Here is a 12602-nt window from a genome sequence, read left to right as displayed (position 1 = left end):
TTAATACAAATTATTATTGAGTAGGCCTATTTATTAATCGAAATATATTACTGTCATTTTAAACTGCTATTGCTTGTATTACTACTAAAGAGCATAGTGAAAGTGAAAGTACTTTCAAGTAAATAAGTGTAAGTCAAGAGGTTTACGACTCTACAGACTACATACTACATAGAATTCTATGTCTAGATCTAAAATCTAAGTCTAATAGATTACATTTGATTTTAAGTCTACATTACATCTATTCTGTGACTAGAATCTAGATCTAGATGAAGGATGGGCTTTCTGGGGGATCGCGAAGAGGTTGACTAACTCACTGTAACTAAACTAAACTTAAACTAACTACTATACTATCTTACTAATAGTGTACCGTGTACCTAACAGTAACTAAGTAACTACTTACTACAGTACTAACTAGATCTAGATCTAGTAACTTTTTGTTTTACTTAACCCTAGCACGAGCAGCTAGCAGCTTACTCAGTGACTTACTCTAACAGTCTAACTAGTCTAACTCTAACTAGTCTAACTGAGTCTCTAGCAACTAGCAAGCAAGCAATGAAAAACACAATAATTTAGAAGAATAGAATATCTTTAGGCCTATTATCTTAAATTCGGAAATGAAATAGAGGAAAATATTAATAATGCATACTGTGCAAAGTTGTTCTTATACCGCGTTTACACTTACGACATGTAGATCTATACTACTATACATCGCCAGAACACAAAACCCGCCAAAAGTTATTTTTTTCTGGAAACATTTTGTTCACAGAACATGTATTGTATACTTTAGCATTCACACAGAACATGTTATAGAACATTTTTGAAAATAAACATGACCTTTGACCGAGAGCGTCTGCTATATAAGCCTAGATAATTAAACGAAAGAGTAATCAAAGTAAAAAAACAAATAAAACAACCTAGATATAGTGGTCACGCAGATTTATTATTTATAGGAAAAGGGTGTAGTCATTGTACCTACAATACAACAATAAATTATCTAAAAATTAGAGAACAGGAACATTTAAGAAATTTTATTGGAGTGTCAGCAACTGAGCTAGAAATAATGTTAGTTCTGTATAATAGCACGGGTCTAAGACATTACCAACCTACTACTACCTTGCTCCCATTCCACAGCACCTACCCTCCCTCCCAACCCCCATTGTCGTCATTTCCCCAGCTAGCTGTCACTTTACGATACTTTGTAACTTTGTAGCTTTCTGATGTACCTTCTCATAATTTCCAAATTAAAAAGTTTAAAAAGTCATATTGCTTTAGAAAGGGGTCATCCATAAATGACGTCACGCTTTTTTTGTTGACGATTTTTACCTCCCCCCCCTCCCCTCCGTCAAATGTCGTCACAAAAAGCCAGACCCACCTCCCCCCCCCTAAAATGACGTCACAACTCAGCCTACAACCCCACTCAAAATTGCAGTTGAATTTTTTTTAAACATTGACATTTTTCCAAAATCTTGTTTGAAATCTATTAAAATAGAGTATTTTAATCAATTCCTATTACAATTTATTAAAACAGTTTTCTAAAACGCAAAATAACGTCTAAAATTCGTTTTCTAACATTGCTTTTTGATAATGCAAAAGTGTGACATCACACCATCTGACACCCCCCTCCCCCTCATCACACACCGTCACAAAATTACAGACCCCCCTCCCTCCTACGAGTGTGACGTCATTTATGGACGACCCCAAAGTACGCCACTTCTTTGCTTGTTTATATCCTTCAAAAACAGCTTGTATGATTTGAATGAACAGGGCTAAACATTTGGCTGCTGTGAAGGGCCTGATTTCTTCGATAAATTTGCATTTGCCAAGTCCATTACAAATATTGAGATGGAGTTATAACTGTACTCACTACCAAGACTCTATTTTAAACCTAATTAATTAGTCTATCACTTGTTATCTGCCTGTTTTTATAGTCAGCACTGGTGTGATCCCACAAGCACTTCTGATAGGCCTATAGATTTATTCCTCTATCAGTCAGACATTGAAAATATGTGGATACACTTCAAACAATGGGTCAAGGAAAATTGAAGAATAACTTTTAACAATAAGTTTGGTTAATATATTTTTATAATATATTTTATTATTATTTCAATTACAAACTAGACTGGTTTAACTAAAACGTGTTTGGGATTTAATTAAAGAAATAATAAGTAATTATTAAAAATGTATTTTTTAGTAGGGCCTATAGAAGCTATACATTTTTAAAGTGTGTGCTCAAACGCTCTAGATCAGTATGTAAGTTATATTTTGGCAATCAGCTGAGAGGATGCGCTTACTATGCATAGACGCATGCGCACTCGTCTGAAAATTCAGAAAAATGTCCTAGGTTTTCGCTCGGCGAGGGAAGACAAAAACTGGCACGCAAAAAAGGGGCGTGGTTTTGTGCCCTGCGACTCAAAATATGTTCCATATACACATAACATGTCGTAAGTGTAAACGCGGTGTTAGTCATAAGTCTATAAAATAAAATATAAAACCTTCAAAACTTTAACGAAACGTATTTGACATTTAACTGTCATTTAACGTTCTTTCGTCTGCATGAAGCTAGTTGCAAACTTCAGAGACTTAAATCAAACAGACGTTTTCTTAAAGGAAATACAGCATTAGTACAAGTATCATATGAAATCACATTAGAAATTAGTACAAATTACCAAACAAAAACATCACAATAGGAGAAAATCTTATCAAACCCTGCCTGTTGAAGATGCTGAAATTAATTCTTGGGGATTCCAGTGCAGTAAAGATGCAAAAAATAATAATAATACAATTCAGCGGTTTATAGTAGAAATGTCTGTAGATGTTAAAGAACAAATTTTGAATTAAATCAAACTTCCACCATTGTTTGCTTTTCAAGTTGATGAATCTTAAGACATGAGTTCGTATTCTCAGTTGCTTGTCTTTGTGAAATATAATATATTCATTCAGATGAGTTGCTATTTTGTGGAGATATTATGGAGAAAATAAATATGTTTTTTGAAACTGGATGATTAAAATGGGAAAGCTGCTGTGGGGTTTGTACGGATGGAACATCATCTATGTTTGGGTCAAAATCAGGCTTTTAGAAAACAATAAAAGATTTAGCTCCCTAACCAAGGGGAATCCACTGCATAATTCACCTGTATGCCCTCGCCAGGAAGACTCTTCCGACTCCATTGCTAATTAAAGTTGTAAATTATATTAAATCTAGAGCCCTAAACACTTGTCTGTTTAAAGAACTGTGCAAAGAAACAAATAGGATCACAAGGTTCTGCTTTTCTACACTACAGTACGCCGGTTGTCGAAAGGAAATATTGAGAATAGTGTATTGAATTGAAAGATGAAATCAAGTTGTTCTTGGAAGTGCAAGAGAAAAAAGGCCTTTTGATATACTTTAATGACATGGTGTGGTTGCAGAGAGTATCATACCTAGCATATATATTCGAACATCAACAAACAAAATCAACTAATATTATCTCATTTCATGATAATCTCGGGGCATTTATATTGGCGAAGAAAAATAAATCTTGGAAATATTGCCATTATTGCAGTGTGGTTGCTGAATCTGATTATGAGATGAATAAAATATTGAAACGGGAGATTTCTGGGCATCTTAAATCTCTAGAAAATGAATTGCAGTGTTATTTTCCTCAGCTGAAAGAAGAAGAAACTGCATTGACACGTAACCCATTCTCTGCATCCCTCTGATGTTTCCAACATTTCCGATGAATTACAAGATGAATTCTTAAATTTGCGGAATGACTCCACGTCACATGAAAAACTGCTCACATTTTTGGTGTAGTATGCACCATTTATTACCAAATGTAAAATTGATTGCCTTTCGAGTTCCTTTTGTGTCTACATATCTTTGCCAGAATAGATTTTCAACACTTTTCCAACCAATTAAAAAAAAGAAAAAAATTAAATGTTGAGAATGACATGAGATTGGCGTTAACAAAAACTCAACCTCGAATGTTGAGGCTAGTTAATAGCATGAAATTTTACTCATCGTGTTAAAACAGTTATCAAGAATAATTCATTTTGAAAGTCTACAGGAAAATCTTACTTTAGTCCTTATAAATTTCCATATTAATTTCGACTTTGTAATTCCATGGGGGTCGCAGGTCACTTACTTTTTGTAAAAGGGGGTCGCCACTCGAAAAAGTTTGGGAACCACTGCTATAGAGTCTATAGTAGTAAGTTACTAGTAGTACTAGTAACTAGTTAGTGTTGTTAGTAGTCTTGTAGAGTAGTCATTAATGTGTATAAAAGTTGCCTCTGGCTCATTGTTAAGGCTTTAAACTTTAATAGAAGTATATTGTGATATATTTGTGTGAATTATTATAGATGACTGAATAATAAACCAAAATCAATGGCTAAATAGGCCAGATATTGATTTTAAACAGCATAATACTAATAGTTTTACAGGCGTGAGAAATTTTGAGGGGTGCGAGCAGTGGTACTGATTCCTCTTTGATTAGAATTAGAAGTTATGGTGGGTGCAGGAGTGGTATGAAGAATTCAATGTTAAATTAAGCCTAAGGCATTATAAACATCTATCCTTATATGATTATATGCATGTGTAAAGATGGTATCAGTCTTTTTTTTATCAAGTTGGCTTGATGGTTAAAACTATTTTAAAGTAAAAACTTTTGTAGCAGTCAACTAAGTAGCTAGTACTGCCAGTAGTCTATAATGGATGTCTAATGATGATATCTTTACCTTATCTTACATGATAGGCCTGGAAACAATAATGATCATTATGGGCCATGCATGTTCCAAATGTTTCCAGAAAAGCAATGGTTTGTATTTTTCAATAAATAAAATTTTATAACAACACTCTTATTTATAAACATAGATGTATAAAAAAAAAGTCTCAGTTAAAGATAATGAACTTCTGTTTGCATGTTACTGTTATTAAGCATTGTGTAGTAAGCATGATAACAACTATTCAGAAACTTTGAAGTTGTTTTGATAGGCTTGAGTGTGTTGGATGTCCCAAATTTCACCCACCTCTAATGGGTAGCCTATATGATGAGTCAGGGAAAAATAAGTATTGATTGTTAAAAAATAAAGTACACTTTCAATTTCAAACCTGACGGTCCATGGGGCAAGTGAAGTAGAGTTCACCTGTTTCTCTGACCTTGGCATTAGAAGGGATGGTGTGCTCAACATTATTCCCAGCAGCTGCCAGCTGCCTTTAATTTTCCTAATGTGAGTCAGGTACCCATTAGAGCTGGATTGACTCAGTCACATTCTACTGACACAAACCTGAGATTCAAACTCAAGACTTTCAAGTTAGAATTGGTATGCCCTACCATCCAACCATGCTATCCCACATTTTAGGTACTTAAAAGAAAAAGACTATCCCTACTTCATGTGCCCGATTTTTCATCTGGTCTGAAATGTGAAATGTGACTGTTCTCTTTTTTTAAAACTATTATAAAATTATCTAAAACTCAAGCATTAAATTTTAACTGACGCTGCTACTTGTTTAAAAATGCATTATTAGTCATGAAAAAAAATATAACAAAGCATAACCTTTAAATTATATTCACCTGGAAAATGACTGCATTATTATTCTTTTTTTTTCATTCAGGAAATGCACAAAGCGATAATGAAGGTATGTGAATTAGTTGATTGAAATAATGTTGAGTCTGTCGCATTTAATACTCATTTTCCAATTATTCTGAGGTATCATAATTTTATAAATTGATGTTTGGAACAGTCAACTTTTCAGTTAATTGTAATATGCCCTACCATCTGACTACACTGTCTCCTTTTTAGGTAACTCGGAAAAAAATTTATCCTTTTTTCATTTACCCCATTTTTCATCTTGTCTGAAATGTGAAAAAGTATTTTACTTGGTTTTTTAAAAACTATTGTAGAATCAGCTTCTTCTTCTTCTTCTTCGTTCTTAATTGAGAATATGTTGGAGGATTCAGACAACAAGTCCAACTTCGTGAACAAACCGGACTGTGGTCTCCAGTTTGGCAGGTGCCCCATATAATTTTTCCCTGAGTGGGGTGGGCAGGGGCCAGTGTCTGACTCGTGCCTGGCTATACAAAGAACATTAGAATCAGCTAAATCTCATGTATCATGTTACAACTAACACTGTTACTTGTTTAACAAGGCTTTATTAGTCATGACAAAAATATAACAAAGCATTACCTTTAAATTATATTCACCTGGAAAATGACTGCATTATTATTCTTTATTTTTCATTCAGGAACTGCACAGTGCGATGATGAAGGTATGTGAATTAGTTGATTAAAATAATAATTTTGTGTGTTTCACATTTAATTCTTATTTCTCCATTATTCTGAGGTATCTAAATTTTATGAATTGATGTTTGGAACAGTCTCGTTAGCCTTGTTTTTTGCTCAGAAATAACATTTATGCCTAATCTGGATCCAAGTTGGTATATTTTGCCCATATTGTTCTTTTTAATAAAATGACTGAACATCCTCCTTTTCTTAGCTTTTAGTTACTTGCATTAAATTTATTATAAGCTGAACATTTCTTCACTTCTGATTTTAAATACCTTTTAAATCAGTGCCCTAAACATTATATTATTTAATAAAAGATTAAACTTCTATTTGTTTAGAAGAGGCTGCCCCATTCATACAGTTGGAGTTAATTCGCGAGCTTCCGAATTCTGTGGAGATAGGAAGAACAATTTTGATTTCTCCTAAGCTCTTGGTAAGTCATTACCATAAACTTTTCATTGGTAATTATCCAAGTATGTCAGTATTTTCTAAACTGCTTTTTTGTTTAGGAAGAAAATAATATGCAGGTCATAAAAAAGAAAATGGCTTGAGTCTGTAGGATTTCCCTGAGTCCATGCAGCTCTGATAGGTACATAACTGAAGTAAAATTTAAAAATAGAAAGTGGATTGGTCAATAATTTCTTGTTTATCTCTAATTTGAATAAATTGTCATAAAAAGATTTTTATTTCTCAAATGTTCTTTTGTTTGCTTAAAAATAAATTGCATGTGGTTTGACTAAGTATTATTAATGTCAAATTTATTTTTTAAAAATTCAGGTAGTAAAATTGAAGGAAGATGTGTCAAATATATTTTCCATTCCTGTGGAGCACATTTCACTCTACCACCAGGGTGAAGCTTACGTACTGCGTAACAATGGAACCTTGCAGGATCTTCACATTAAAAATGACGATAAACTTAGGGTCAGGGATACCAGACTCAATTATAACAACTGACAAGTGGATCTGAAAGAATTGTTTTGATAATGGGGTTAGAGGAGGGTGTAGTATTCACAGTGATCATGATTTTTTTAAATTATAGAAATCCTGTCAGAAAACAATCATTAACCTCAATTACATCTATTACTTTTTAAAGTGACAACTATCAAATTTACAAAGCAATGTTTTGTTTTGGGCTTTAGTGTCTACACTTTAGAGGCAGCTTACAACATACAAGGTCTGATATACTTTTATATAATATATATGTTTAATTTATGTCAGGGGTTATGCATAAATGACATAACGCTTTTTTTGATGATTTTTAAAGTGACAACTATCAAATATACAAAGCAATGTTTTGTTTTGAGCTTTAGTGTCTACCCTTTAGAGGCAGCTTACAACATAAAAGGTCTGGTATACTTTTATATAATATTATAACATTTATGTCAAATGTAATGGTATATTTTTTAACTTTTAGAAACCAACACTTTTTGAATTTATGATTGCAATGGATAATGTTAATGTAGGTAAATGTTTAAAAAAATATATAAACTGTTGTACTGCCTTAACAATAATGCTAATATGGTTTTTAAATAAAATCATAAGGAAAAGCATAATTTCTTTTATGTTCATATTACTCATATTTTAATATAATAGTTTTACAATACAATATATTGTTTTTTTTATATGAACAGATTTTATACACATTTTTCTAAAGTTTTTTATTATATCATGACGTGTTTATTATTTTATCATTCCAACTTACATGGTAACATACATCTATTTAATGGAAGTGTGCAAGACTTCTTACAGTTACAATTATCATATTTAAGTAATTAAAATGTAGTTTTGTTTTTAATTTTTGATTACCTAAAAGTACAAGCAAATATTTATTGAATTTGAATAGTTTTGAATATTTTTTTAATTTTTTTAAGCAGCTATGTCTGTGTCATAAGCCAGGTTTATAAAACACAAATGTTTAAATTTGCTAAAAAAATACTTCAATTTTGTATTCCCATTCCCCTTTGCTGATAATGATATGTTCTGTTATTATTATTTCTTTGGTTATCCCTCTTTACCCTTGAATTACACACAGACTTAACCAATTATTATATAGATCTAAGATGTTTATTAAGTTGAAATATTGATGACCTGAGCTACCTCCCATAATTCCTGATGGGAAATGGGCAACTAATCTTAGACCTCCTCATCCCTCTGTCCCAAGCCTTGTTTGTTCCATGACTGACCCCTGTGAATTGGTTCTCATAGCCGGTTTATTTTTTGTATAGCATTTATTTACATGATAGTTCCATTTTAGTGCAGATTTCATTACAATAGTTGGCAAGTTTAAACAGGGTGTGTCATGTCCAGTTCGTAACTCTTCTACCTGAATGGATCTTAAACATGACTTTCTGTCTTTACTTTGTGACACATAGCACTCAGTTTACTTTTTGTTATACTGAGGTTTGGTTTAGGTTTTATGTCAACAAAGTAAAGGTTGTACATACATCTTGCTTGCTAATCATATCAAAAATAAAAGTTAAGATTTTTTAAATATTTAAACTGTAAACATATTACATGTATGTAATTGGTTCCTCATTTTCTTTTTGAGCATAAACAGGTCACCTAATGTAGCAATCAGTATTTTAATTAGTTGCGTTTAAAAAAAAAAAATCAAAACTTATTAAAAATTGAGAAAATGTTAAGTTAATATTTCTACACATGGACCAAAGAATGCTCTTGTTGAATTTCTTATTTTATATACATTTTTAAAAATTTACTCAAATATTATTTTTATTAATTGTAATATGTTGATTCTTTATTTTAGGCATTTTTTTTTATACTTCTAAGATAATATTGTTAAAAAATTTTTTTAGATCACATCGATAAGCATTTTGCAAAGGTAGCTCAGTTTTTATTAAAGAAAATGGTTGTAATTCTATTGCACAAAAGTTTTATGTAGCATTTTTTGTTAATCAAATCACCTTTTTTAATGTAACCACTGAAAAGGATTTTGTTTGTAGCAGATAATAGTGATGTAAACATATGTGAATGAAATTGGCTTATCCTAAAAATGTTTCCTGTGATATTAAAATAGTTAATTATAAATTATATATTACTTCATATCCAGCTAAAAAAAAAATTAATTCTTCAAAGATTTGTAAATTAGCTTGAAGTAGTATTATCAGCTTGTTCAGTAAAGTATATTTTTTACATTTAGCCTTGAAGAAAACTTTTAAAATTTTCTCCTTGATTGTTTAATAAATTATGCTTTTTTAAAATACATATATACACATAGCTATACATACATATTTATCTTACTATATATATATTTCATAATACAAATGGAATAATTAACCCCTATTTTTTAATGCACCAGAAATGAATTTCCTTTAAAGCCAAACTTAGCCAATAAAACCAAAGACTAAGTTTACCATTGAAAACACAACTGTATTATAATGCTTTATTTCTTTTAGCTTTAGCATAAAATAATTTTATGATATATTTTTTTGTCGTTTCTGTTAATTTTAATTAAATTAACTTATTAACTTTTTATAAAGCGGGCTACCAAGAGATTTTTGCATCTTATCAAATACAGTTAAACAAGCTGAGTATAAAATTCTTGGCATGGTTAAATTTCTTTTTAATGTGCATGATTAGTTTCTTAAGTTGATGGGCCTGCTAATTCACATTCTAATTATCGGGAAACTGAAATAAATAAATAATAAGGAATAGTTTTACCAATACAAAATTATTTGACTTAGTGGATGATTGGAATCATGTGTGAAGAGGGGGTAGAATAGGGCTGGGGTGAACAAAGTATGTTAAATTCTTATTAACATAATTTTACAAGTGATGATTTTAATTACAAAATAGTTTGAAAAGTGTTTTTGGTATTTTTGTAGCATTTTGTGGTATATTGTAATGTAAAACTTCAAAGTCACATGAAGTATTAACTAATCAGATATTTAACATTGTACTAGTTAAAACAGTATTGGTATATAATTTAAGCACACTTTTTACATTGTAATTTTGTCGTTAAAAATAATTATACACAGTGAGATTATTATTCTTAATTTGCATTTTGGAAGTAGTGTTAGAATGATATACTACTGTAAGTAGCAATATTTGGCACAAATTACTCCATTTAAATATTTATTGTTGAATTTAAAAAAAAAATGTTTTAAAATTTTGTCCCAATTTTTAACTAGTTTTCATGATTGAGATTACTCATTCAAAGTCACATATTTATTGACTCTATTGCTTCTTATTTGTACATTTATTACATTTTTGCAATTACTTACCTGTTGTTTTTTGGTTTTTGTCAACTCTTTTTATTACATTATGCAATTTTTATTTTTAGATGTATTTTTATTTTTTTTTATTTTATGGCTATTGACTGCCCTGTTGTATATAGTCTATAGTAACTTCTAAAAAAATTGCAACTTCTCAATAGACGGTATATTTTATAAAACAAGAAATTGTAACTTCTCAATAGATAATGTTACATTTTATAAAACAAGAAATTGTAACTTCTCAATAGATGATATTACCATTAATGAAACAAAAAATTATAACTTCTTAATAGATGATATTACATTTAATGAAACAAAAAAATTGTAACTTCTCAATAGATGATTTAGTGAAATAAACTTTTTAGAATGATGAACGAAGGTGTGGTGAAGACTTAGTTCTCCAGACTGCAACAGGATGTTGCATGCAACATTTCTCACAGCCATGCTGCCATCTCAACGTGCCATTATTGACATAAGACTTTTTCTTTCCCCCATACAGAGAGCATTACTCCACGTGGTTCTGAACCCTCTACCATCTTGAATACAAGTACAACATTTGTGTTGACCAGCATGCACATAACAATTTCAGCCTATAATTTTCTATAGCAGGTCTCTCTCTCTCCCTCTCTCTTTCTTTTTCTCTCTCATGACTCTCATAGTGTCTTTACCAGCTTTCATTCATTAGCCAAGCTGAATAGGTTTAGAAGTCAAGCATTTCTCTCAGACATGTTACCAGCTGCTGTATGTATCTGCCAGCTTTTTTACTTCCCCCCTCAGTGCATCGCACCACCTGGTTTGGACATAAGGGGAAGTTCAGTCAAGGGATAACCTAAGCTCTCATGCTAGACATAAGGGGCAGTTAAGTCAGGGGATGACCTAAGCTCTCATGCTAGACATAAGGGGCAGTTAAGTCAGGGGATGACCTAAGCTCTCATGCTAGACATAAGGGGCAGTTAAATCAGGGGATGACCTAAGCTCTCATGCTAGACATAAGGGGCAGTTAAATCAGGGGATGACCTAAGCTCTCATGCTAGACATAAGGGGCAGTTCAGTCAGGGGATGACCTAAGCTCTCATGCTAGACATAAGGGACAGTTAAGTCAGGGGATGACCTAAGCTCTCATGCTAGACTTAAGGGGCAGTTAAATCAGGGGATGACCTAAGCTCTCATGCTAGACATAAAGGGCAGTTCAGTCAGGGGATGACCTAAGCTCTCATGCTAGACATAAGGGGCAGTTAAGTCAGGGGATGACCTAAGCTCTCCAGCTATTTCCTCAGATTAGATAGATTTGTCTACCTTCTTTTTTTGTGTCTGATTATTGCCAAATTGTTAAATTATGTTTTTTTAAATTATTTTTTTGAATTAAAATATTTAAATATAAAAAAAGGTAGTCTGTTTAACAAGCTAGTTGTTCAGTCATGAAAACTTAACCGTAACAGTTTTTTAAACATTGTAATTTTTCTGTGACAATGTTGTGTAGTATGCCGCCATCTATATCTATGAAAAGCAGTGATGGGTTGACTTCACATGATCTGCTAGCAACACCAAAGCTATTAAAAATAAAACTTATTTATATAACATATTTTTTATTCAGTTTTTTATTCCATGGTATAATCTGGTTCACAATTACATTCTTTTGTATGTGTCAGTGCACAATTTATATGTGGAAAAATAATCTTGAATAAATTATCATAAAGAAATTATTATGCATTGCTAAATTGTGACTTGTGTATTTTAATTTAATTCAGAGTTTTTTCCTTCAGTCTTTTTCACACTGGAAACATTAAAAGTCTAAAACCAGTTCAGTATCAAATTTGTCATGAAGGGAAGCAATCGTTTACAATTACAATTTCAAGCGTTACCTCCCATTAGTACCGGTCTCAAAATTTTACTCATCGAAATCATCCATACTTTGCCACCCCAATCCAGAGGCGTAGTAAATCCGTTCCGGCGCCCGGGTGAACTATCCACTTGGCACCCCCTCCCACTAATATAGTTAAGCGTCCCATTGCCTTTTTACCAGTCACTGTGTCGCAACGATTATTTTTTTTTGGCTTCACCGAATTTTTGAAAAATGTGAAGTAACTCAATCTGCAAAGCCAAGTAGTAG

At 31.9% G+C, this 12602-nt stretch overlaps 1 protein-coding gene across 1 annotated transcript; it reads left to right on the top strand.

Moving 5' to 3' along the window:
• Positions 1-92: 92 nt before the first annotated feature.
• LOC131929499 (uncharacterized) lies at positions 93-12167 on the top strand. The gene is made up of 6 exons (XM_059285752.1): positions 93-128; positions 4731-4793; positions 5591-5614; positions 6221-6244; positions 6599-6693; positions 7038-12167. Exons 2-6 carry the CDS (start codon positions 4745-4747, stop codon positions 7212-7214), a joined length of 369 nt encoding a protein of 122 aa, XP_059141735.1. The 5' UTR covers positions 93-128; positions 4731-4744; the 3' UTR covers positions 7215-12167.
• Positions 12168-12602: the final 435 nt, after the last annotated feature.

This window comes from Physella acuta, unplaced genomic scaffold, assembly GCF_028476545.2.
Source record: "Physella acuta isolate Inbredline_101_S28 unplaced genomic scaffold, ASM2847654v3 ptg001640l, whole genome shotgun sequence".
NCBI classification, from domain to species: domain Eukaryota; kingdom Metazoa; phylum Mollusca; class Gastropoda; family Physidae; genus Physella; species Physella acuta.
The sequence above is the reverse complement of the archived record's forward strand: the minus strand, read 5'-3'. Positions and strand labels throughout refer to the sequence as shown.

Coding starts and splice junctions, on each gene's coding strand:
- LOC131929499 (XM_059285752.1), top strand. CDS start 4,745: ATGATCATTATGGGCCATGCATGTTCCAAATGTTTCCAGAAAAGCAAT. Junction 4,794..5,590: donor ATGTTTCCAGAAAAGCAATG/GTTTGTATTTTT, acceptor TTTTTCATTCAG/GAAATGCACAAAGCGATAAT. Junction 6,245..6,598: donor TGCACAGTGCGATGATGAAG/GTATGTGAATTA, acceptor CTATTTGTTTAG/AAGAGGCTGCCCCATTCATA.